Source organism: Bufo gargarizans, chromosome 2 (assembly GCF_014858855.1).
Source record: "Bufo gargarizans isolate SCDJY-AF-19 chromosome 2, ASM1485885v1, whole genome shotgun sequence".
Lineage (NCBI taxonomy): Eukaryota > Metazoa > Chordata > Amphibia > Anura > Bufonidae > Bufo > Bufo gargarizans.
This window is the reverse complement of record NC_058081.1, coordinates 204,801,437-204,826,988: the sequence shown is the minus strand read 5'-3', so window position 1 is coordinate 204,826,988 and position 25,552 is coordinate 204,801,437. Positions and strand designations below refer to the sequence as shown.

The window sequence follows — 25,552 nt, the reverse complement described above, 5'->3', positions numbered from 1 at the left end:
TATAGCAGCCCACAGTATGCAGTATAGCACCTTATAGTATACAGCACCACACAGTATAGCACCCCACACTATACAGTACCCCACAGTATATATTAGAGCAGTATAGCAGCCCACAGTATACAACACCTCACAGTATACAGTAGAGCAGTATAGCACCTCACCATATACAGCACCCCAAACTATACACGATACAGCACCCCACACTATACAGTACAGCAGTATAGCACTCCACAATATACAGCACCCACAGTATACAGCCCCCCACACTATACAGTACAGCAGTATAGCACTCCATAATATACAGCACCCACAGTATACAGTATACAGCCCCCCACATTATACAGCCCCCCACACTATACAGTACAGCAGCATAGAACTCCACAAAATACAGCACCCACAGTATACAGTATACAGCCCCCCACAGTATACAGCACCCCACACTATACAGCCCCCCACACTATACAGTACAGCAGTATAGCACTCCACAATATACAGCACCCACAGTATACAGCCCCCCACACTATACAGTACAGCAGTATAGCACTCCACAATATACAGCACCCACAGTATACAGTATACAGCCCCCCACACTATACAGCCCCCCACAGTATACAGGCCCCCACACTATACAACACCCCACTATACATTAGTTTACAGTATATTAGCATAACAGCCCCTGTCACCTTTTTTTGATGTAATCTTCACAAAAAAGCTCCACAGTTAAAGGGATTCTGCACTTTCATTTAACTGATGATCTATCCTCTGGATAGATCATCAGCTTCTGATCGGCGGGGGTCCGACACCCAGGACCCCTGTCGATCAGCTGTTTGAGAAGGCAGCGGCGCTCCAGCAGCGCCGCTGCCTTCTCACTGTTTACCGCCGGGCCGCCCGCCCACTGACGTCACGACTAGTATCAACTAGCGTGGGCGAGGCTAAGATCTGTTCACTTGAATGGAGCTTAGCCGCGCCCACGCTAGTTGATACTAGTCATGACATCAGTGGGCGGGCAGCCCGGCGGTAAACAGTGAGAAGGCAGCGGCGCTGCTGGAGCGCCGCTGCCTTCTCAAACAGCTGATCGGCGGGGGTCCTTGGTGTCAGACCCCCGCCGATCAGAAGCTGATGATCTATCCAGAGGATAGATCATCAGTTAAATGAAAGTGCAGAACCCCTTTAAGGCAAACTTCTACAGCAACACTCCTGGTAGGACCTTGATGGCCTCATAGCCATGTGACCAGTAATATTGCTAGGTTACTGGTCACATGGTGATGATGTCATCTAAGGTCCTAGAGAATCACAACTCTCACAGTACGCTGCCTGGAGTGCCAGCAGGCAGGCATGGCAGCACCCCCTGTGTAGCTGACAGCCTGACACCCGGGGCATTGGCTAGCAGGGCTCAAAAGGCAGCTGCCTTTGGCCCCCCAGGAGCAACTGAGCCCGGGGCAGCTGCCCCTTTTGCCCCTTGTTAAAGACGGCCCTGGCTGTAGCTGGCAGCCACATTTATGAGTGATTTATGCAACATGAAGTGACAAATGCACTTGTCTGTTAAGATTCTGCCCAGAAAATGTTTAGTCCAGTGGCCTATGCTCCTCTAGTGATGTTAAGATATCATGCCTTCCTCCTTCAACTTTTCAATATGCTGGATCTATCTTTATTTTCTCACACACACTCATATATGGGTCGTTCCACCACAGAAGGTGATGCCATATTACTATGATATTCCATCACTTTCTGAATTTCTACTGAGAAGAGCACTGATATAGCTCTGTGGCCCATTTATTATCCCAATTACATAACATCTACACCTGAAGCATGGCAAGGTTTGTAAGGCTCTGCCGTGTAGCCACAACATCATCATTGATCTTGTCTCTGATCATTCTCCTAGACCCTGCCCTGTAGATATGATGTATGTCAGCTATTGATGCTGTGTCTTAGGCCTCATGCACACGGCCGTTGTTTGGGTTCGCATCCGAGCCGCCGTTTTGGCGGCTCGGATGCGGACCCATTCACTTGAATGGGGCCACAAAAGATGCGGACAGCACTCCGTGTGCTGTCCGCATCTGTTGCCCCGTTCCACGGCCTCGCAAAAAAAAAAATAACATGTCCTATTCTTGTCCGCGCTTTGCGGACAAGAATAGGCATTTATATTGACAGCCGTACGTTCCGTTCTGCAAATTGTGGAAGTGACACAGGCGTCTTCTGTTCTTTGCGGATACGCGGTTTGCGGACCGCAAAAAACAGAGCGTTCGTGTGCATGAGGCCTTAGAGCGGGATTTTTCCAGCAGGGCTTCAAGCTGGCTTGGATCCTTCGGGGATTTCAAGACTCCCTATTAACGTTTACCAATCACGATAAATAATATGTTCATAATCTGTAATGTGCACATGAACACCACCAACTTATGACTGATGCAACAAGTAAACAAAACATAAATACTATACGAAAAATAAATCCAAATCGGAGAACAAATTATATTTATTTGAAGCTTTGCTGAAGGAAACCAGATTTTATCTTTGTGTCGGATTTCTCCACAATATATTTTCCAGGTGTGAGCAGTGTGAACCAGCTAGGTGGGGTGTTTGTGAATGGCCGTCCTCTCCCAACCTGTAAAAGGAAAAAGATTATAGAACTGGCCACAAGTGGGGTAAGGGCGTGTGAAATCTCAAGGATCTTGCAGGTAAGGTTGTGTTTGTCTCTTTTCTCAAATACCTCATTGAAAGTTATACATATGTTACACATTTTCAAAACCATGAGGTGATCCAGACTATGTAGCCTCTTAGCTTCAGTACCGGTCCCACACAAAAAATTAATGGAATAAGGATCAAATACACACTTCGTTAACTTTGGCCTAGATTTAGTAATCTTAAAGATGGCGTAAGCTTAGACAGGTAACACATTTCGTTTGGGGACATGACCATCAACTAGCTTGACCAGGTCAGGAACTTGCTAGGGTTGAAGTGTAATTCATCAAATTGTGCATAAATAAAGAAACCACATAAGCAAGAGAGTCAAGAATTGCTAAAGCGTGTATCTGGTTCCGACCGCACCAGAAAGCAGTACAGACAGTTGAAAGGAAGAGGACAAACATGGACTGATACTGCAGGAATCAGAAGTAAGTTCAACATACATTAAAGAAGCACTCCCACAAAATGTTTTCTGACTTGAAAGGTACATGGTAAAAACTGGAGTGAAGGTAATTTTGTTTTACCGGTGACTCTGTATGTAAGTTATAACCTCCCTTCTGATCCTCAGCAGTGTCATGTGACCAACAGTCTGACTTTACATATAACACAGCCTCTTATGTGTGGACAGGAAGTTAGTTTATCTATGTATTTCTATGGGAGCCTCAATGTCAGTCTCATAGGAATTAATAGAGAAGTAACTGACTGATTTCCTGTCCTGTGTCAGTTGGAGATTAGAGTGTTGGCAACGACAGAGCTGAGTATCAGAAGGGAGGTTATAACTCACAAATACAGTCATCGGTAAAAATATTACCTTCACTACAATTTACATCATATATCTTTCTAACAGATCAGAGAATAAACATTTTTGTGGGGTGCTTCTTTAAAGGATAACTGTCACACTTAGACCCTAATTTCAATTTTCATATATGTAGTTACTAATAACATGATATTCCAGAATCAGTTACTATTAGACTGACTTACCCCATATTTAATAACATTCAGCCCTTAGCAACCAGTCTGCATAAAACTGCAATTTCACTATTCAGTTAAGATGGCCGCCACTGCCCTCACCCTGAGGCTAATCCCGCCTGCCCTCACTAGCCAGTAACAATAGCCCCCCAAAAGTGTCAGTAACCAGAGCCCTCCCCCTAAAGGGTTAATCTCCTGCAGCACAAAGGGGTCCTCTTACCACATGTTGCTTTCATTTATACACTGAGCAGACGGCAGATCTCCCTTCCCTGCTCTGCGCTGATTCGGCTCTGCTCTGGTTCAACTCTGCTGAGCGAGGGAGCGTCTGCCAAGCGCAGGGACAGGGAGACGTGCACACAGCCCAGGCACTGTTATCAGCTGCTGGGGAGGACCTGGCTTTAATCATTTACTTACAGTCCCTGGCTGTCAGGAATATGATCTTGCAAGCAGCCTTCACGCTGCATGCTCCATCTATCAACAGAAAGACGGACCATGCCTAGCAACCATATTTTAAGCACAGGTAAAAGTAGGCAGTACAGGGAACAAAAATGTGGAATTAAGGGGTAATTAAATACACAGTGAAAAGTTGAAATAGGGCCACCAAGGAGATATTAATCACCACAATCCAATACTCCCAAAAAAATATAATACGACAGTTATACTTTAAGGAAGTGGCCAGATTGTCTGTAATATAGGCAGATATGGCTTAGTGTTGTCTTTGATGTTCTTCTATGGAGAGTTAGAGATCCAAGATTGACATCTATTCCTAGCATCTTTCATGCATATGTTGGTCAATTTATATTGTATAGTTGGATGAAATCTTCCAGGGTCTCTGGCAATCCTGTACTTGCCAGTTCATCCTTGAGCTGGTTACTTAATCCCAGATGAAATTACAACTTGTGTGCAGGGTTATTTCACTAAGTATTGGTGGAGCCCTGATTGCTTGGCTTGTTATATGTATTACAGTTCAAGAGCACCCACTGTTAACTGGTGGTTGGGACACTGATGGTAGGGTCTCTGGACAAGGGCTTAGAGCAACATAGTGAGGCATGAGACTTCAAAATAGACTTGGAGAGAGCTTCACAGCAAGATAGTGAACCGTTCCAGGAGATCATTATTGGGTTGGAGCCAACTTACCTGGGCTGCACATTCTAAGGTGTTCTGCCATTGTTTACCCCAACTCCCATAAGGCAGGATCAGAAGGTCAGACAGACTGGATCAAACACAAGACAGGCACAAGAATACAAGCAGGAACTTAATATACAGTACAGACCAAAAGTTTGGACACACCTTCTCATTCAAAGAGTTTTCTTTATTTTCATGACTATGAAAATTGTAGATTCACACTGAAGGCATCAAAACTATGAATTAACACATGTGGAATTATATACATAACAAAAAAGTGTGAAACAACTGAAAATATGTCATATTCTAGGTTCTTCAAAGTAGCCACCTTTTGCTTTGATTATTGCTTTGCACACTCTTGGCATTCTCTTGATGAGCTTCAAGAGGTAGTCACCTGAAATGGTCTTCCAACAGTCTTGAAGGAGTTCCCAGAGATGCTTAGCACTTGTTGGCCCTTTTGCCTTCACTCTGCGGTCCAGCTCACCCCAAACCATCTCGATTGGGTTCAGGTCCGGTGACTGTGGAGGCCAGGTCATCTGGCGCAGCACCCCATCACTCTCTTTCATGGTCAAATAGCCCTTACACAGCCTGGAGGTGTGTTTGGGGTCATTGTCCTGTTGAAAAATAAATGATGGTCCAACTAAACGCAAACCTGATGGAATAGCATGCCGCTGCAAGATGCTGTGGTAGCCATGCTGGTTCAGTATGCCTTAAATTTTGAATAAATCCCCAACAGTGTCACTAGCAAAGCACCCCCACACCATCACACCTCCTCCTCCATGCTTCACGGTGGGAACCAGGCATGTAGAGTCCATCCGTTCACCTTTTCTGCATCGCACAAAGACACGGTCGTTGGAACCAAAGATCTCAAATTTGGACTCATCAGACCAAAGCACAGATTTCCACTGGTCTAATGTCCATTCCTTGTGTTCTTTAGCCCAAACAAGTCTCTTCTGCTTGTTGCCTGTCCTTAGCAGTGGTTTCCTAGCAGATATTCTACCATGAAGGCCTGATTCACACAGTCTCCTCTTAACAGTTTTTCTAGAGATGTGTCTGCTGCTTGAACTCTGTGTGGCATTGACCTGGTCTCTAATCTGAGCTGCTGTTAACCTGAGGCTGGTGACTCGGATGAACTTATCCTCCGCAGCAGAGGTGACTCTTGGTCTTCCTTTCCTGGGGCGGCCCGCATGTGAGCCAGTTTCTTTGTAGCGCTTGATGGTTTTTGTGACTGCACTTGGGGACACTTTCAAAGTTTTCCCAATTTTTCGGACTGACTGACCTTCATTTCTTAAAGTAATGATGGCCACTCGTTTTTCTTTACTTAGCTGCTTTTTTCTTGCCATAATACAAATTCTAACAGTCTATTCAGTAGGACTATCAGCTGTGTATCCACCTGACTTCTCCACAATGCAACTGATGGTCCCAACCCTATTTATAAGGCAAGAAATCCCACTTATTAAACCTGACAGGGCACACCTGTGAAGTGAAAAACATTTCAGGTGACTACATCTTGAAGCTCATCAAGAGAATGCCAAGAGTGTGCAAAGCAGTAATCAAAGAAAAAGGTGGCTACTTTGAAGAACCTAGAATATGACATATTTTCTGTTGTTTCACACTTTTTTGTTATGTATATAATTCCACATGTGTTAATTCATAGTTTTGATGCCTTCAGTGTGAATCTACAATTTTCATAGTCATGAAAATAAAGAAAACTCTTTGAATGAGAAGGTGTGTCCAAACGTTTGGTCTGTACTGTATGACTGATATCCAACAATGAAGCACTTTTAAAGGCCCTCTAAGAGTGATATCACAATCCTTGTTGAGTTCTGATTCTGCAGCTGGAACTGCATCTCACAAGTAGAGTATAGTCATGGTGTCCCAGTGCCATGGTGATGCCAGTTTCGTACAAGCTAACAAATCACCCACCCAGCATGGAAATCACCATGGTTGTGTGCTGTTATGAAGTGATTTTTAAAGCTACTTTGGAGGCATTTTGTATTATTTTGTATTATAGAACTTCATTATTATGTGGAATTTCACAAGACCAGAAAAAGTAGAGGACTAGCTAAGATAAAGACAAAATGATATTAAGAGATGTTGTGTGGACATTATATTTTCGGCTGATTTTCTGTACCAGATTCCCTTTATAAGAACGTCTCTGAAATGTATTACATATTTGTGCTTACTTCTTCACCAGTAATCATCATACCTGTTTGTCAGAACCAGTCTTTTTACCATATTGCAGGTATCCAACGGATGTGTCAGCAAAATTTTGGGCCGCTATTACCAAACTGGTTTTGTAGAGCCCAAAGCAATGGGAGGAAGCAAGCCAAGACTAGCTACCCCAAAAGTGGTAGAAAAGATTGCTCAACTTAAGTGGGAGCATCCATCAATGTTTGCTTGGGAGATTCGAGAGAGATTGCTTACGGACAGGATCTGCCCTGAAGATAAAATTCCAAGTGTAAGTACAAAAAACTACATACAGATACAACCATAGACTTTGGGGGAGATTTATCAAAACTTGTGTAAAGGAACACTGCCTTAGTTGCCCATAGCAGCCAATCAGATTCCATCTTTCATTTTTCAGATCTCCTTTGGAAAATGAATAGAAAAATCTGATTAGTTACCATGGACCACTATACCAGTTTTCTCCCCCTATGTTTTTACCCCACTTAACAAATTCTGATAACTTTCCTTTATGACTCCCGAATCCATAATAATCTTTTCAGTCTGCACCCAAAGTATAGTGCCAGAGAAGTTTTAAGATAACCTAATAGATTTATTTTGCTACTCCTGCATGGTACAGGCATGAGATTTTAGTGCAAGAAATAATTAGGCAAGGGAGAGAATTTTTTAAAGACAGACATACCCTTTAAGTCACCTACCCAGAGTTACAGGTTGGAAATAATATACTGAAAATACAGTTAGAGGCTGCTTCAAAATGATATGGCCACATGCAAAACAGTATGGCGCCCACGCTGAACGAGCTACGATGAGACTTCAGGGTCAGGTGTGAATATGTCTTCACTGCCTGGCCCTGTCAGTCAGTGGTGAGGGCTCACCATGAAGGGCAGTGAGAGGAGGCTTTGGCACCACCCTCGTTGCTCCTAGGAGCTAATTCATGTATTATAGAACATTAATTTTCTCAAGAATGCGGGCACTTGGAGGGTGGGATCAAGACCATGATGTCAACTGTCAAGCAGACATGTCTTTGGTGAGACGGTTTTATTTTTATGTATTTGATTATAGAACCCCTTTAAGGCCCCCATATTCACTAGAATATTGTTGGCTAAAACCACCAAAAGACGGGTTTGGCCAATAGCCTAATGTGTGTGGGAAGATCCAGACTCTCCCCTGACATATGAAGGATCAGAAAACGTAAATATTTTCAACTGATCCTTTTGTTGTCCCAGAAGGTATGCTGCCACCAGAGGTGTCTGGCAGTGGCTTTCTCCACTTTCCCTATTGAATACACATACACATTTGGCGGAGCATGGATGAGTATGGGGGAGTCAGGAAAGATAGCTCTCAGCCAATAGCTGTTAAATGTGTATGGCTGACCTAAGTCTAAAGTTGATCAAAACGGACTACGGTATTTAAACCAAAACCATAATTTGTCAGGTGAAATATGACAACAAACAATTATTTAAGCCAAATAATGACAGACTATTATCATCTGAAATAAAGTCAGCTGTTCCTGAAATTTTCATTATTTGAACGAACATTCCCAGAAAGGTCGTTTGTCCATCACCCAGTTTCATTGAACAAGTATGGCCAGTTTCATTGAACAACTGTAACGTCCAATATCGACTAAAATTTGTATTGCCTTGTCTGTGAAACAAACGTTCACCAGATGATTGTTCAACTACTGTTCAACCAACTTTTATGTAATGTATATGGCTATCTTAAGGGGGCTTTCTCCTCTCATATATTGGTGGCATATTGCTTGGCTCTGCCACCAATGTGGGTCATACCTCTAGCTATTTCTGGCAGTCCCGTAGAGGTGAATGGATTGGTGGCCATGCATGCGTGGTGAGCTCTCTATTCACTTCTATTGGGATTCTGAAAATAGTTGAGCAAACTTGCTCTGCTATTTTCAGAACTCCCATAGAAGTGAATGGAGAATACGGACATGCGAGATGCGCTCTTATTCACTTAGGGGGTTTGTTCGGGAGATAGGAGTGGGTCCCAAACATTGGTGGCATATACTAGATGACACAACCTCTTTAAGTGTTGACAGGACAAATATCTAATACAATATTATACAATATTTCCATCAGTTATTGTGAGCTAAAACCAGTAGTGAAGCCTACTCAGAGAGAAGGTATAAGGGAAAGATCTGCACCTGTTCAGTGTTTTTGACCCACACTAAGTTTTGGCTCACAATAAGGCCTCTTGGACACGACCGTATGTATTTTGCGGTCTGCAAAAAACCGATCCGCAAAAAATATGGATGACATCCGTGTGAATTCTGTATTTTGCAGAACGGAACAGCTGGCCCCTAACAGAACAGTACTATCCTTGTCTGTAATGTGGACAATAATAGGACATGTTCTATTTTTTTGCGGAACGGAAATACGGAAATGGAATGCACACGGAGTACCTTCCGTTTTTTGTGTGGACCCATTGAAATGAATGGTTCCGTATACGGTCTGCAAAAAAACCAGAACGGAAATGGAATGAAAATATGTTCATGTACAAGAGGCCTAACTGATGGAAAAAACTGATCAAATAAGTGAAGTGTGAACTTGGCCCAAGCAGAACTGTCTGATACCTTTGGAACAATAGGTGGGAAATGCATTTTATAAACATATTAGAAATGCTACTAACAATAAGTCAATAATATGTCTAATTAGAATGCCAGTGAAGGAGGAAGAATTAACTGTTAATTACATTTGTCTGTTGTAGGTATTGAAGAAATGTATATGTATGGCATTAAAGCTAAGCCCCATATGGGCTAACAACAATTTAATTAAAATTAAATACACATTTTAAGAATCAAAATTGAGCTATTTGGTCCTTTTATGAGTTGTCTGATTGATGTAATTGTGTGATGTACTTACAGCGTAATCATTAGATAGACAGTGTGACTGGGATGAAACAGTTCTACAATGCAAAAATCCTTAATATGTTTGTAAGTAGCATTATGAAGATAATCTCTCATGATTGCAAAGTAGTCAACGTAATGTTTCATTCTGATGTCCCGAATCCATTACAGGCACAATTCTAATCATGTTCCATGACTAAAGCCAAATGACCCTCTACTTTGCAGAAGCATCCTTAAAGGGGTTGTCCAGGTTCAGAGCTGAACCCGGACATCCCTTCATTTTCACCCCAGCAGCCCTTCTGACATGAGCATCGGCGCAGTTCATGCTCTGATGCTCTCCTTTGCCCTACACTAAATTGCGCAGTGCAAAGGCATTTTTTTGAGATCCGGTGACGTACCGGGGCTCTTCATGGGGCTGCCAGGAACCCCAGTGACGTCACCGGCACTGATGAGCGGGCTTTAGCGCTTCCCTAGGCAGTAAAACGGCTAGGGCAGCGCTAAAGCCCACCCATCAGAGCCGGTGACAGTCACTGAACACACTGCCGGGCGGAAGTTTTCCGCCCGGCAATGTATTATTGAAAACAAAAGACCCCATGCCCTGCGCGATCTAGTGCAGGGCAAGGGAGCGCATCGGAGCATAAGATGCTCCAATGCTAGCTTAAGGGAGGCTGCCTGAGTGAAAATAAGGGTATGTCTGGGTTCAGCTCTGAACCCCGACAACCCCTTTAATAACATATCAATAACTGTAACTAAGCAATAATTGCTTCTTACACTGGTTTGCCTATTTTATCTTAACCCAAATGTTCATCTTTTTATGTTCATATTGTTAGTAATGTGTTGCTAAAATTCTCTGCTTCAAGGTATCATCAATAAATAGAGTTTTAAGGAATTTACCATCAACGTTGAACTTTCCTTCTTATTTGGAACCATCCAGTCCAGGTAAGTTAATGTGTTTAATTGACTTACAATAGGGGACTTACACCCCAGCAGCCCCTTCTCTGCTTCTTTGCTGCTCTTTTTTGTAGATTGAAGACCTTCAGAGGTCATGTGGCCACCTGAAGGTCCCATTTTGTAAAAGTTTTTGCCTCATTTTGCGGCAAGAAAAGCAATATAACTTCAATGTGGTTTATGTTTTGGGACCAGACATCATTGCACAATGTAATTTTGTTGCAGTTTTTGCCATGAATCATGCATAAATCAATATAAATCTGCAATTTCCATAAAATGTTTGGGTGGCCCGATGGAAGTCTTGGACTTGCCCAAACTGCTCATATTATAATCCACCATTGGTAGGGATATTTAAAAAAAATGGTCCAGTAAAATAAAAAAATTAATTCACTATTACCAAGAAGCATCCAGGCAGTTTAAATGGACGCTGATCACATACATGTACACTGATACTTTTCATATTTACAAGACTTTTGATGGAGACCACATTTAAAGGCATCATAAAGATTTTAGCACCACTCATGCTCTTACATCAGGTTACATGCCCAGTAGTGGTTGCAACTTCACATCTAGCATAAAGGCGCTTTTACATGGGACCAGGATCGGGGAAGTTGTCAAGGATTAGTATAAATGTGCCACCAAACATCTAATGAATATCTCGTTCACTGGGTAATAGTATTTTTCATGTGGCACATAAAGCCATTGTTTGCAGGAACCATGTCATATACAGTCATGTGAAAAAATTAGGACACCCTTTGAAAGCATGTGGTTTTTTGTAACATTTTTAATAAAAGGTTATTTCATCTCCGTTTCAACAATACAGAGAGATTAAAGTAATCCAACTAAACAAAGAAAACTGAAGAAAAGTCTTTTCAAGATCTTCTGTAAATGTCATTCTACAAAAATGCCTATTCTAACTGAGGAAAAAGATAGGACACCCTCACATGTATTCCCTCTTAAATTGGCTCAGATCTCACACAGGTATATCACACCAGGTGCACATAATTAGTAGATCGTTACTCTGCATGTTGAATGAGGCTTGCCCTATTTAAACCTCAGACATTTAGTTTGGTGTGCTCCTGACTGTTGAAGTGAGAGTGAGCACCATGGTGAGAGCAAAAGAGCTGTCAGAGGACTTCAGAAAAAAGATTGTAGCAGCCTATGAGTCTGGGAAGGGATTTAAAAAGATCTCAAAAGATTTTGAAATCAGCCATTCCACTGTCCGGAAGATAGTCTACAAGTGGAGGGCTTTCAAAACAACTGCCAACATGCCCAGGACTGGTCGCCCCAGCAAGTTCACCCCAAGAGCAGACCGCAAGATGCTAAAAGAGGTCTCCAAAAACCCTAAAGTGTCATCTCGAGAACTACAGCAGGCTCTGGCTACTGTTGATGTAGAAGTACATGCCTCTACAATCAGAAAGAGACTGTACAAGTTTAACTTGCATGGGAGGTGTGCAAGGAGGAAACCTTTGCTTTCCAAGAGAAACATCGAGGCCAGACTGACATTTGCCAGAGATAAAGTTGACAAAGACCAGGACTTCTGGAATAATGTTCTTTGGACAGATGAGTCCAAAATTGAATTATTTGGACACAACAGCAGAGGACATGTTTGGCGTAAACCAAACACAGCATTCCAAGAAAAGAACCTCATACCAACTGTGAAGCATGGAGGTGGAAGTGTCATGGTTTGGGGCTGCTTTGCTGCAGCAGGACCTGGTCAGCTCACCATCATAGAATCCACGATGAATTCTACTGTGTATCAGAAGGTGCTTGAAGAACATGTGAGACCATCAGTTAGAAAATTAAAGCTGAAGCGGAACTGGACCATGCAACATGACAATGACCCAAAACATACTAGTAAATCAACCAAAGATTGGCTGAAAAAGAAGAAATGGAGAGTCCTGGAATGGCCAAGTCAAAGTCCAGATTTGAATCCCATTGAGATGCTGTGGGGTGACTTGAAAAGGGCTGTACGTGCAAGAAACCCCTCAAACATCTCACAGCTGAAAAAGTTCTGCATTGAGGAGTGGGGTAAAATTTCCTCAGACCGATGTCGAAGACTGGTAGATGGCTACAAGAACCGTCTCACTGCAGTTATTTCAGCCAAAGGAGGTAACACTCGCTATTAGGGGCAAGGGTGTCCTATCTTTTTCCTCAGTTAGAATAGGCATTTTTGTAGAATGACATTTACAGAAGATCTTGAAAAGACTTTTCTTCAGTTTTCTTTGTTTAGTTGGATTACTTTAATCTCTCTGTATTGTTGAAACGGAGATGAAATAACCTTTTATTAAAAATGTTACAAAAAACCACATGCTTTCAAAGGGTGTCCTAATTTTTTCACATGACTGTAAACAAGGATGTGATGCTGGCAAACAATGAATATGTATGGGGATGAGAGATCAGAACAGAGATAATTTGTCCCCATATTACAGAGATGCAAATGCAGCTATCACGTCCTCTCGCAATGGGGCATTTATCAGGAATATTTGGTTTATTCCTGATAATTGCCTATGCATCTGCCCATGCATTAGGCTGACATCTGTATATTTACATAACTAAAGTGTGTAATCTAATTGTGATATGATCATTCAGCTTATGGAATCATGTTTTTTCAGGTTTGCACAAGTTTTCTGGTTACTATACCTTTAACTTTACAGGGGATTAAATTGTGTTTGAACCTGGCTCTAGTTATTTAAAATTACTTTAGAAATGACTGAAGGTCCTGGAAGGGTCTATGGGTGCTTCTTAATAAAAGCACCTAGTTCCACTTCGTATCACGTTTGCTCATGAATTTTATCTACACCACTAGGAGAAAAAAAAATATATTGTCATGAAGAGGTTTAAGGTAAATTATTTCCCAATTTAGTAGACCCATAATCTGAGTAACCATTATAAAACGTTTCCCTGGAGTTTTTGTAAAATAGTGTCACAAATACTAACATAGCTTTCTAGAGAGAAAACTAGTCTCATAGCATACATACAAGAGCAAAACTTTCTATTAGGCATAAGAAGTACATGCCAAGTAGTGGCCATCTAGTGCAAGGAAAGTCAGTGGCAGAGTAGTCTACAGCATATACTTCTCTATGGTAATGGTAATTGTAATTGAGAACTGTGAAAGGTATTAGTATACATACTTGTACTTTATTTGGCCATCTCTGGTTCAGGTGTCCCATCACCGTTGGACCAGAAACACCAAATTGATCATTAACTCCTTCCCATAATTACCATTTTTCATTTTATTAGAGCACTCTATTTGCAGTTTGAGTTAAACATATTTTTAATGGCGTTTAACCCGTTTAACTTGCATGGCGGAAGTCGGCCCTTGTCCAGCGGGTGCCATAGCTGCCTGGTTTCTGCTGTTTCAAACAACAGAGACCTACTGCGGATGTATGCGATCAGCCATAAGGCTGACTGTATACATTTAACCCCTCATCTAGGTGATCTGGAAGCCGGAGCCGCATGCTCCCACTCCCGTAACAGCGTTTCCTGGCTGAGATCGGGGAAGCTGATACTTTCGCGTAATAGCCGGAAGCCACAAGCAAGCTTTGTTAGCTATTACTAAAATATACCAATACAGGCCAGCAGGTCGTAGCACTGTATTTATACATTATAAATGAAGTATTCAATGATGGCTGTTATAGTCACTAAAGGTTAAAAAAAAGTGGTAAAAAAAGCTTTTAAAAATATAAAAAATTAAAAAATTATATAAAAGCTCAAATCACCTCCCTTTCCCAAAATAAAAATACATAACCAATAGAGTTGAGCGAACACCTGGATGTTCGGGTTCGAGAAGTTCGGCCGAACATCCCGGAAATGTTCGGGTTCGGGATCCGAACCCGATCCGAACTTCGTCCCGAACCCGAACCCCATTGAAGTCAATGGGGACCCGAACTTTTCGGCACTAAAAAGGCTGTAAAACAGCCCAGGAAAGAGCTAGAGGGCTGCAAAAGGCAGCAACATGTAGGTAAATCCCCTGCAAACAAATGTGGATAGGGAAATGAATTAAAATAAAAATTAAATAAATAAAAATTAACCAAAATCAATTGGAGAGAGGTTCCATAGCAGAGAATCTGGCTTCCCGTCACCCACCACTGGAACAGTCCATTCTCAGATATTTAGGCCCCGGCACCCAGGCAGAGGAGAGAGGTCCCGTAACAGAGAATCTGTCTTCATGTCAGCAGAGAATTAGTCTGCATGTCATAGCAGAGAATGAGGCTTCACGTCAGCCACCACTGCAACAGTCCATTGGCATATATTTAGGCCCAGCACCCAGGCAGAGGAGGGAGGTCCCGTAACAGAGAATCTGTCTTCATGTCAGCAGAGAATTAGTCTGCATGTCATAGCAGAGAATGAGGCTTCACGTCAGCCACCACTGCAACAGTCCATTGGCATATATTTAGGCCCAGCACACACACAGGCAGAGGAGAGAGGTCCCGTAACAGAGAATCTGGCTTCATGTCAGCAGAGAATCAGTCTGCATGTCATAGCAGAGAATGAGGCTTCACGTCAGCCACCACTGCAACAGTCCATTGGCATATATTTAGGCCCAGCACACACACAGGCAGAGGAGAGAGGTCCCGTAACAGAGGATCTGGCTTCATGTCAGCAGAGAATCAGTCTGCATGTCATAGCAGAGAATCAGGCTTCACGTCAGCCACCACTGCAACAGTCCATTGTCATAAATTTAGGCCCAGCACCCAGGCAGAGGAGAGAGGTCCCGTAACAGACAATCTGGCTTCATGTCAGCAGAGAATTAGTCTGCATGTCATAGCAGAGAATGAGGCTTCACGTCAGCCACCACTGCAACAGTCCATTGGCATATATTTAGGCCTAGCACACAGGCAGAGGAGAGAGGTCCCGTAACAGACAATCTGGCTTCATGTCAGCAGAGAATCAGTCTGCATGTCATAGCAGAGAATGAGGCTTCACGTCACCCACCACTGCAACAGTCCATTGGCATATATTTAGGCCTAGCACACAGGCAGAGCAGAGAGGTCCCGTAACAGACAATCTGGCTTCATGACAGCAGAGAATCAGTCTGCATGTCATAGCAGAGAATGAGGCTTCACGTCACCCACCACTGCAACAGTCCATTGGCATATATTTAGGCCTAGCACACAGGCAGAGCAGAGAGGTCCCGTAACAGACGATCTGGCTTCATGTCAGCAGAGAATCAGTCTGCATGTCATAGCAGAGAATGAGGCTTCACGTCAGCCACCACTGCAACAGTCCATTGGCATATATTTAGGCCTAGCACACAGGCAGAGGAGAGAGGTCCCGTAACAGACAATCTGGCTTCATGTCAGCAGAGAATCAGTCTGCATGTCATAGCAGAGAATGAGGCTTCACGTCACCCACCACTGCAACAGTCCATTGGCATATATTTAGGCCCAGCACCCAGGCAGAGGAGGGAGGTCCCGTAACAGAGAATCTGTCTTCATGTCAGCAGAGAATTAGTCTGCATGTCATAGCAGAGAATGAGGCTTCACGTCAGCCACCACTGCAACAGTCCATTGGCATATATTTAGGCCCAGCACCCAGGCAGAGGAGGGAGGTCCCGTAACAGAGAATCTGTCTTCATGTCAGCAGAGAATTAGTCTGCATGTCATAGCAGAGAATGAGGCTTCACGTCAGCCACCACTGCAACAGTCCATTGGCATATATTTAGGCCCAGCACCCAGGCAGAGGAGGGAGGTCCCGTAACAGAGAATCTGTCTTCATGTCAGCAGAGAATTAGTCTGCATGTCATAGCAGAGAATGAGGCTTCACGTCAGCCACCACTGCAACAGTCCATTGGCATATATTTAGGCCCAGCACCCAGGCAGAGGAGGGAGGTCCCGTAACAGAGAATCTGTCTTCATGTCAGCAGAGAATTAGTCTGCATGTCATAGCAGAGAATGAGGCTTCACGTCAGCCACCACTGCAACAGTCCATTGGCATATATTTAGGCCCAGCACCCAGGCAGAGGAGGGAGGTCCCGTAACAGACAATCTGGCTTCATGTCAGCAGAGAATCAGTCTGCATGTCATAGCAGAGAATGAGGCTTCACGTCACCCACCACTGCAACAGTCCATTGGCATATATTTAGGCCCAGCACCCAGGCAGAGGAGGGAGGTCCCGTAACAGAGAATCTGTCTTCATGTCAGCAGAGAATTAGTCTGCATGTCATAGCAGAGAATGAGGCTTCACGTCAGCCACCACTGCAACAGTCCATTGGCATATATTTAGGCCCAGCACCCAGGCAGAGGAGGGAGGTCCCGTAACAGAGAATCTGTCTTCATGTCAGCAGAGAATTAGTCTGCATGTCATAGCAGAGAATGAGGCTTCACGTCAGCCACCACTGCAACAGTCCATTGGCATATATTTAGGCCCAGCACCCAGGCAGAGGAGGGAGGTCCCGTAACAGAGAATCTGTCTTCATGTCAGCAGAGAATTAGTCTGCATGTCATAGCAGAGAATGAGGCTTCACGTCAGCCACCACTGCAACAGTCCATTGGCATATATTTAGGCCCAGCACCCAGGCAGAGGAGGGAGGTCCCGTAACAGAGAATCTGTCTTCATGTCAGCAGAGAATTAGTCTGCATGTCATAGCAGAGAATGAGGCTTCACGTCAGCCACCACTGCAACAGTCCATTGGCATATATTTAGGCCCAGCACCCAGGCAGAGGAGGGAGGTCCCGTAACAGACAATCTGGCTTCATGTCAGCAGAGAATCAGTCTGCATGTCATAGCAGAGAATGAGGCTTCACGTCACCCACCACTGCAACAGTCCATTGGCATATATTTAGGCCCAGCACCCAGGCAGAGGAGGGAGGTCCCGTAACAGAGAATCTGGCTTCATGTCAGCAGAGAATTAGTCTGCATGTCATAGCAGAGAATGAGGCTTCACGTCAGCCACCACTGCAACAGTCCATTGGCATATATTTAGGCCCAGCACCCAGGCAGAGGAGGGAGGTCCCGTAACAGAGAATCTGTCTTCATGTCAGCAGAGAATTAGTCTGCATGTCATAGCAGAGAATGAGGCTTCACGTCAGCCACCACTGCAACAGTCCATTGGCATATATTTAGGCCCAGCACCCAGGCAGAGGAGGGAGGTCCCGTAACAGAGAATCTGTCTTCATGTCAGCAGAGAATTAGTCTGCATGTCATAGCAGAGAATGAGGCTTCACGTCAGCCACCACTGCAACAGTCCATTGGCATATATTTAGGCCCAGCACACACACAGGCAGAGGAGAGAGGTCCCGTAACAGAGAATCTGGCTTCATGTCAGCAGAGAATCAGTCTGCATGTCATAGCAGAGAATGAGGCTTCACGTCAGCCACCACTGCAACAGTCCATTGGCATATATTTAGGCCCAGCACACACACAGGCAGAGGAGAGAGGTCCCGTAACAGAGAATCTGTCTTCATGTCAGCAGAGAATTAGTCTGCATGTCATAGCAGAGAATGAGGCTTCACGTCAGCCACCACTGCAACAGTCCATTGGCATATATTTAGGCCCAGCACACACACAGGCAGAGGAGAGAGGTCCCGTAACAGACAATCTGGCTTCATGTCAGCAGAGAATTAGTCTGCATGTCATAGCAGAGAATGAGGCTTCACGTCAGCCACCACTGCAACAGTCCATTGGCATATATTTAGGCCCAGCACACACACAGGCAGAGGAGAGAGGTCCCGTAACAGAGAATCTGTCTTCATGTCAGCAGAGAATTAGTCTGCATGTCATAGCAGAGAATCAGGCTTCACGTCACCCACCACTGCAACAGTCCATTGGCATATATTTAGGCCCAGCACCCAGGCAGAGGAGGGAGGTCCCGTAACAGAGAATCTGTCTTCATGTCAGCAGAGAATTAGTCTGCATGTCATAGCAGAGAATGAGGCTTCACGTCACCCACCACTGCAACAGTCCATTGGCATATATTTAGGCCTAGCACACAGGCAGAGGAGAGGTTCATTCAACTTTGGGTAGCCTCGCAATATAATGGTAAAATGAAAATAAAAATAGGATTGAATGAGGAAGTGCCCTGGAGTCCAATAATATATGGTTATGGGGAGGTAGTTAATGTCTAATCTGGACAAGGGACGGACAGGTCCTGTGGGATCCATGCCTGGTTCATTTTTATGAACGTCAGCTTGTCCACATTGGCTGTAGACAGGCGGCTGCGTTTGTCTGTAATGACGCCCCCTGCCGTGCTGAATACACGTTCAGACAAAACGCTGGCTGCCGGGCAGGCCAGCACCTCCAAGGCATAAAAGGCTAGCTCTGGCCACGTGGACAATTTAGAGACCCAGAAGTTGAATGGGGCCGAACCATCAGTCAGTACGTGGAGGGGTGTGCACACGTACTGTTCCACCATGTTAGTGAAATGTTGCCTCCTGCTAACACGTTGCGTATCAGGTGGTGGTGCAGTTAGCTGTGGCGTGTTGACAAAAGTTTTCCACATCTCTGCCATGCTAACCCTGCCCTCAGAGGAGCTGGCCGTGACACAGCTGCCTTGGCGACCTCTTGCTCCTCCTCTGCCTTGGCCTTGGGCTTCCACTTGTTCCCCTGTGACATTTGGGAATGCTCTCAGTAGCGCGTCTACCAACGTGCGCTTGTACTCGCGCATCTTCCTATCACGCTCCAGTGCAGGAAGTAAGGTGGGCACATTGTCTTTGTAGCGTGGATCCAGCAGGGTGGCAACCCAGTAGTCCGCACAGGTTAAAATGTGGGCAACTCTGCTGTCGTTGCGCAGGCACTGCAGCATGTAGTCGCTCATGTGTGCCAGGCTGCCCAGGGGTAAGGACAAGCTGTCCTCTGTGGGAGGCGTATCGTCATCGTCCTGCCTTTCCCCCCAGCCACGCACCAGTGATGGACCCGAGCTGCGTTGGGTGCCACCCCGCTGTGACCATGCTTCATCCTCATCCTCCTCCACCTCCTCCTCATCCTCGTCCTCCTCGTCCTCCAGTAGTGGGCCCTGGCTGGCCACATTTGTACCTGGCCTCTGCTGTTGCCAAAAACCTCCCTCTGAGTCACTTCGAAGAGACTGGCCTGAAAGTGCTAAAAATGACCCCTCTTCCTCCTCCTCCTCCTCCTCCTGGGCCACCTCCTCTTCCATCATCGCCCTAAGTGTTTTCTCAAGGAGACATAGAAGTGGTATTGTAACGCTGATAACGGTGTCATCGCCACTGGCCATGTTGGTGGAGTACTCGAAACAGCGCAACAGGGCACACAGGTCTCGCATGGAGGCCCAGTCATTGGTGGTGAAGTGGTGCTGTTCTGTAGTGCGACTGACCCGTGCGTGCTGCAGCTGAAACTCCACTATGGCCTGCTGCTGCTCGCACAGTCTGTCCAGCATGTGCAAGGTGGAGTTCCACCTGGTGGGCACGTCGCATATGAGGCGGTGAGCGGGAAGGCCGAAGTTACGCTGTAGCGCAGACAGGCGAGCAGCAGCAGGATGTGAACGCCGGAAGCGCGAACAGACGGCCCGCACTTTATGCAGCAGCTCTGACATGTCGGGGTAGTTGTGAATGAACTTCTGCACCACCAAATTCAGCACATGCGCCAAGCAAGGGATGTGCGTCAAATTGGCTAGTCCCAGAGCTGCAACGAGATTTCGCCCATTATCACACACCACCAGGCCGGGCTTGAGGCTCACCGGCAGCAACCACTCGTCGGTCTGTTGTTCTATACCCCGCCACAACTCCTGTGCGGTGTGGGGCCTGTTTCAGAATGGCCTGCTGACGTTTACCCCGGGCTGTGCTGAAGTTGGTGGTGAAGGTGTGTGGCTGACTGGATGAGCAGGTGGAAGAAGAGGAGGAGGAAGCCGAGAAGGAGGAGGTGGCAACAGGAGGCAAAGAATGTTGCCCTGCGATCCTTGGCGGCGGAAGGACGTGCGCCAAACAGCTCTCCGCCTGGGGACCAGCTGCCACTACATTTACCCAGTGTGCAGTTAGGGAGATATAGCGTCCCTGGCCGTGCTTACTGGTCCACGTATCTGTGGTTAGGTGGACCTTGCCACAGATGGCGTTGCGCAGTGCACACTTGATTTTATCGGATACTTGGTTGTGCAGGGAAGGCACGGCTCTCTTGGAGAAGTAGTGCCGGCTGGGAACAACATACTGTGGGACAGCAAGCGACATGAGCTGTTTGAAGCTGTCTGTGTCCACCAGCCTAAATGACAGCATTTCATAGGCCAGTAGTTTAGAAATGCTGGCATTCAGGGCCAGGGATCGAGGGTGGCTAGGTGGGAATTTACGCTTTCTATCAAATGTTTGTGAGATGGAGAGCTGAACGCTGGCGTGTGACATGGTTGAGACGCTTGGTGACGGAGGTGGTGGTGGTGGTGTTGGTGGTACATCCCCTGTTTGCTGGGCGGCAGGTGCCAACGTTCCTCCAGAGGCGGAGGAAGAGGCCGAGGCGGCAGCAGCAGAATAGGCCGAGGCGGCAGCAGCAGAAGAGGTAGCAGGGGGAGCCTGAGTGACTTCCTTGGTTTTAAGGTGTTTACTCCACTGCAGTTCATGCTTTGCATGCAGGTGCCTGGTCATGCAGGTTGTGCTCAGGTTCAGAACGTTAATGCCTCGCTTCAGGCTCTGATGGCACAGCGTGCAAACCACTCGGGTCTTGTCGTCAGCACATTGTTTGAAGAAGTGCCATGCCAGGGAACTCCTTGAAGCTGCCTTTGGGGTGCTCGGTCCCAGATGGCGGCGGTCAGTAGCAGGCGGAGTCTCTTGGCGGCGGGTGTTCTGCTTTTGCCCACTGCTCCCTCTTTTGCTACGCTGTTGGCTCGGTCTCACCACTGCCTCTTCCTCCGAACTGTGAAAGTCAGTGGCACGACCTTCATTCCATGTGGGGTCTAGGACCTCATCGTCCCCTGCATCGTCTTCCACCCAGTCTTGATCCCTGACCTCCTGTTCAGTCTGCACACTGCAGAAAGACGCAGCAGTTGGCACCTGTGTTTCGTCATCATCAGAGACATGCTGAGGTGGTATTCCCATGTCCTCATCATCAGGAAACATAAGTGGTTGTGCGTCAGTGCATTCTATGTCTTTCACCGCTGGGGAAGGGCTAGGTGGATGCCCTTGGGAAACCCTGCCAGCGGAGTCTTCAAACAGCATAAGAGACTGCTGCATAACTTGAGGCTGAGACAGTTTCCCTGGTATGCATGGGGGTGATGTGACAGACTGATGGGGTTGGTTTTCAGGCGCCATCTGTGCGCTTTCTGCAGAAGACTGGGTGGGAGATAATGTGAACGTGCTGGATCCACTGTCGGCCACCCAATTGACTAATGCCTGTACCTGCTCAGGCCTTACCATCCTTAGAACGGCATTGGGCCCCACCATATATCGCTGTAAATTCTGGCGGCTACTGGGACCTGAGGTAGTTGGTACACTAGGACGTGTGGATGTGGCAGAACGGCCACGTCCTCTCCCAGCACCAGAGGGTCCACTAACACCACCACGACCATGTCCACGTCCGCGTCCCTTACTAGATGTTTTTCTCATTGTTATGGTTCACCACAACAACAAATATATTATTTGGCCCAATGTATTGTATTCAAATTCAGCGGGATATAAATTTGAGGCCTAGTATTTAGGCGCTGGGTGACCGGTATGGATTTAGTGACAGAATTAGACTTGGAAATGCACAGAAGCGTGTGTGTGAAGTTATTCTGAATGACCCAATGTGCACCTTGAATATTATATACCCTTTTAGGGATAGATTTCAAATAGCTCTGATATAGCAGAAACCACTAAATTATGAAATTGCTAAATTGGGAATTGTATTTCAACCCAGAACAAGAAATGTGCTTGAACGGACACTAAATAACTCGCCCAGCTACAGCACTAGGGACAGATTTAGCGGGATATAAATTTGAGGCCTAGTATTTAGGCGCTGGGTGACAGGTATGGGTTTAGTGCCAGAATTAGACTTGGAAATACACAGTAGCGTGTGTGTGTGAAGTTATTCTGAATGACCCAATGTGCACCTTGAATATTATATACCCTTTTAGGGATAGATTTCAAATAGCTCTGATATAGCAGAAACCACTAAATTATGAAATTGCTAAATTGGGAATTGTATTTCAACCCAGAACAAGAAATGTGCTTGAACGGACACTAAATAACTCGCCCAGCTACAGCACTAGGGACAGATTTAGCGGGATATAAATTTGAGGCCTAGTATTTAGGCGCTGGGTGACAGGTATGGGTTTAGTGCCAGAATTAGACTTGGAAATACACAGTAGCGGGTGTGTGTGAAGTTATTCTGAATGACCCAATGTGCACCTTGAATATTATATACCCTTTTAGGGATAGATTTCAAATAGCTCTGATATAGCAGAAACCACTAAATTATGAAATTGCTAAATTGGGAATTGTATTTCAACCCAGAACAAGAAATGTGCTTGAACGGACACTAAATAACTCGCCCAGCTACAGCACTAGGGACAGATTTAGCGGGATATAAATTTGAGGCCTAGTATTTAGGCGCTGGGTGACAGGTATGGGTTTAGTGCCAGAATTAGACTTGGAAATACACAGTAGCGGGTGTGTGTGAAGTTATTCTGAATGACCCAATGTGCACCTTGAATATTATATACCCTTTTAGGGATAGATTTCAAATAGCTCTGATATAGCAGAAACCACTAAATTATGAAATTGCTAAATTGGGAATTGTATTTCAACCCAGAACAAGAAATGTGCTTGAACGGACACTAAATAACTCGCCCAGCTACAGCACTAGGGACAGATTTAGCGGGATATAAATTTGAGGCCTAGTATTTAGGCGCTGGGTGACAGGTATGGGTTTAGTGCCAGAATTAGACTTGGAAATACACAGTAGCGGGTGTGTGTGAAGTTATTCTGAATGACCCAATGTGCACCTTGAATATTATATACCCTTTTAGGGATAGATTTCAAATAGCTCTGATATAGCAGAAACCACTAAATTATGAAATTGCTAAATTGGGAATTGTATTTCAACCCAGAACAAGAAATGTGCTTGAACGGACACTAAATAACTCGCCCAGCTACAGCACTAGGGACAGATTTAGCGGGATATAAATTTGAGGCCTAGTATTTAGGCGCTGGGTGACAGGTATGGGTTTAGTGCCAGAATTAGACTTGGAAATACACAGTAGCGGGTGTGTGTGAAGTTATTCTGAATGACCCAATGTGCACCTTGAATATTATATACCCTTTTAGGGATAGATTTCAAATAGCTCTGATATAGCAGAAACCACTAAATTATGAAATTGCTAAATTGGGAATTGTATTTCAACCCAGAACAAGAAATGTGCTTGAACGGACACTAAATAACTCGCCCAGCTACAGCACTAGGGACAGATTTAGCGGGATATAAATTTGAGGCCTAGTATTTAGGCGCTGGGTGACAGGTATGGGTTTAGTGCCAGAATTAGACTTGGAAATACACAGTAGCGGGTGTGTGTGAAGTTATTCTGAATGACCCAATGTGCACCTTGAATATTATATACCCTTTTAGGGATAGATTTCAAATAGCTCTGATATAGCAGAAACCACTAAATTATGAAATTGCTAAATTGGGAATTGTATTTCAACCCAGAACAAGAAATGTGCTTGAACGGACACTAAATAACTCGCCCAGCTACAGCACTAGGGACAGATTTAGCGGGATATAAATTTGAGGCCTAGTATTTAGGCGCTGGGTGACAGGTATGGGTTTAGTGCCAGAATTAGACTTGGAAATACACAGTAGCGGGTGTGTGTGAAGTTATTCTGAATGACCCAATGTGCACCTTGAATATTATATACCCTTTTAGGGATAGATTTCAAATAGCTCTGATATAGCAGAAACCACTAAATTATGAAATTGCTAAATTGGGAATTGTATTTCAACCCAGAACAAGAAATGTGCTTGAACGGACACTAAATAACTCGCCCAGCTACAGCACTAAGGACAGATTTAGCGGGATATAAATTTGAGGCCTAGTATTTAGGCGCTGGGTGACCGGTATGGATTTAGTGACAGAATTAGACTGGGATATGGCCAAAAAATAAACAGACTATTGCTGGTTAAATGCACTTGGTGTGACAGCTTCACCCTGATGTAGGCTTTAGCCAAAAAACAACCACACCATTGAGGGTTAAATGCACTTGGTGACAGGCGCAGCTTGCCCCTGATTTAGTATATGGCCAAAAAATGAACAGACTATTGCTGGTTAAATGCACTTGGTGTGACAGCTTCACCCTGATGTAGGCTTTAGCCAAAAAACAACCACACCATTGAGGGTTAAATGCACTTGGTGACAGGCGCAGCTTGCCCCTGATTTTGTATATGGCCAAAAAATGAACAGACTATTGCTGGTTAAATGCACTTGGTGTGACAGCTTCACCCTGATGTAGGCTTTAGCCAAAAAACAACCACACCATTGAGGGTTAAATGCACTTGGTCGCAGCTTGTGCTGGCGCACCACAAGACACAAAATGGCCGCCGATCACCCCAGAAAAATGTGACTGACAAACGGTCTGGGCAGCCTAAAAACAGTGAGCAATTGAGGATCAGCAGCTCAATGATCCACAGCTGCAGATCGATCAGTTAATCAAGTCCTTTGGAGGAGTTAATCTGCCTAATCTCGCCCTACTGTCGCAGCCGCAACCTCTCCCTACGCTAATCAGAGCAGAGTGACGGGCGGCGCTATGTGACTCCAGCTTAAATAGAGGCTGGGTCACATGGTGCTCTGGCCAATCACAGCCATGCCAATAGTAGGCATGGCTGTGATGGCCTCTTGGGGCAAGTAGTATGACGCTTGTTGATTGGCTGCTT

The 25,552-nt window shown here is 45.1% G+C and overlaps 1 protein-coding gene across 1 annotated transcript; it reads left to right on the top strand.

Annotated features, from left to right (window-relative positions):
- Positions 1-1,809: 1,809 nt before the first annotated feature.
- Positions 1,810-11,393, top strand: PAX4 (paired box 4). Its single transcript, XM_044277127.1, has 5 exons — positions 1,810-1,817; positions 2,492-2,672; positions 7,019-7,234; positions 10,681-10,759; positions 11,305-11,393. Exons 1-5 carry the CDS (start codon positions 1,810-1,812, stop codon positions 11,391-11,393), a joined length of 573 nt encoding a protein of 190 aa, XP_044133062.1.
- The last annotated feature ends 14,159 nt before the right edge of the window (positions 11,394-25,552 follow it).

Bases quoted from the DNA above. Each gene is read 5' to 3' on its own strand.
- PAX4 (XM_044277127.1), top strand. The intron at 2,673-7,018 runs GTAAGGTTGTGT...ACCATATTGCAG, and splicing joins AAATCTCAAGGATCTTGCAG to GTATCCAACGGATGTGTCAG. The intron at 7,235-10,680 runs GTAAGTACAAAA...CTCTGCTTCAAG, and splicing joins CTGAAGATAAAATTCCAAGT to GTATCATCAATAAATAGAGT.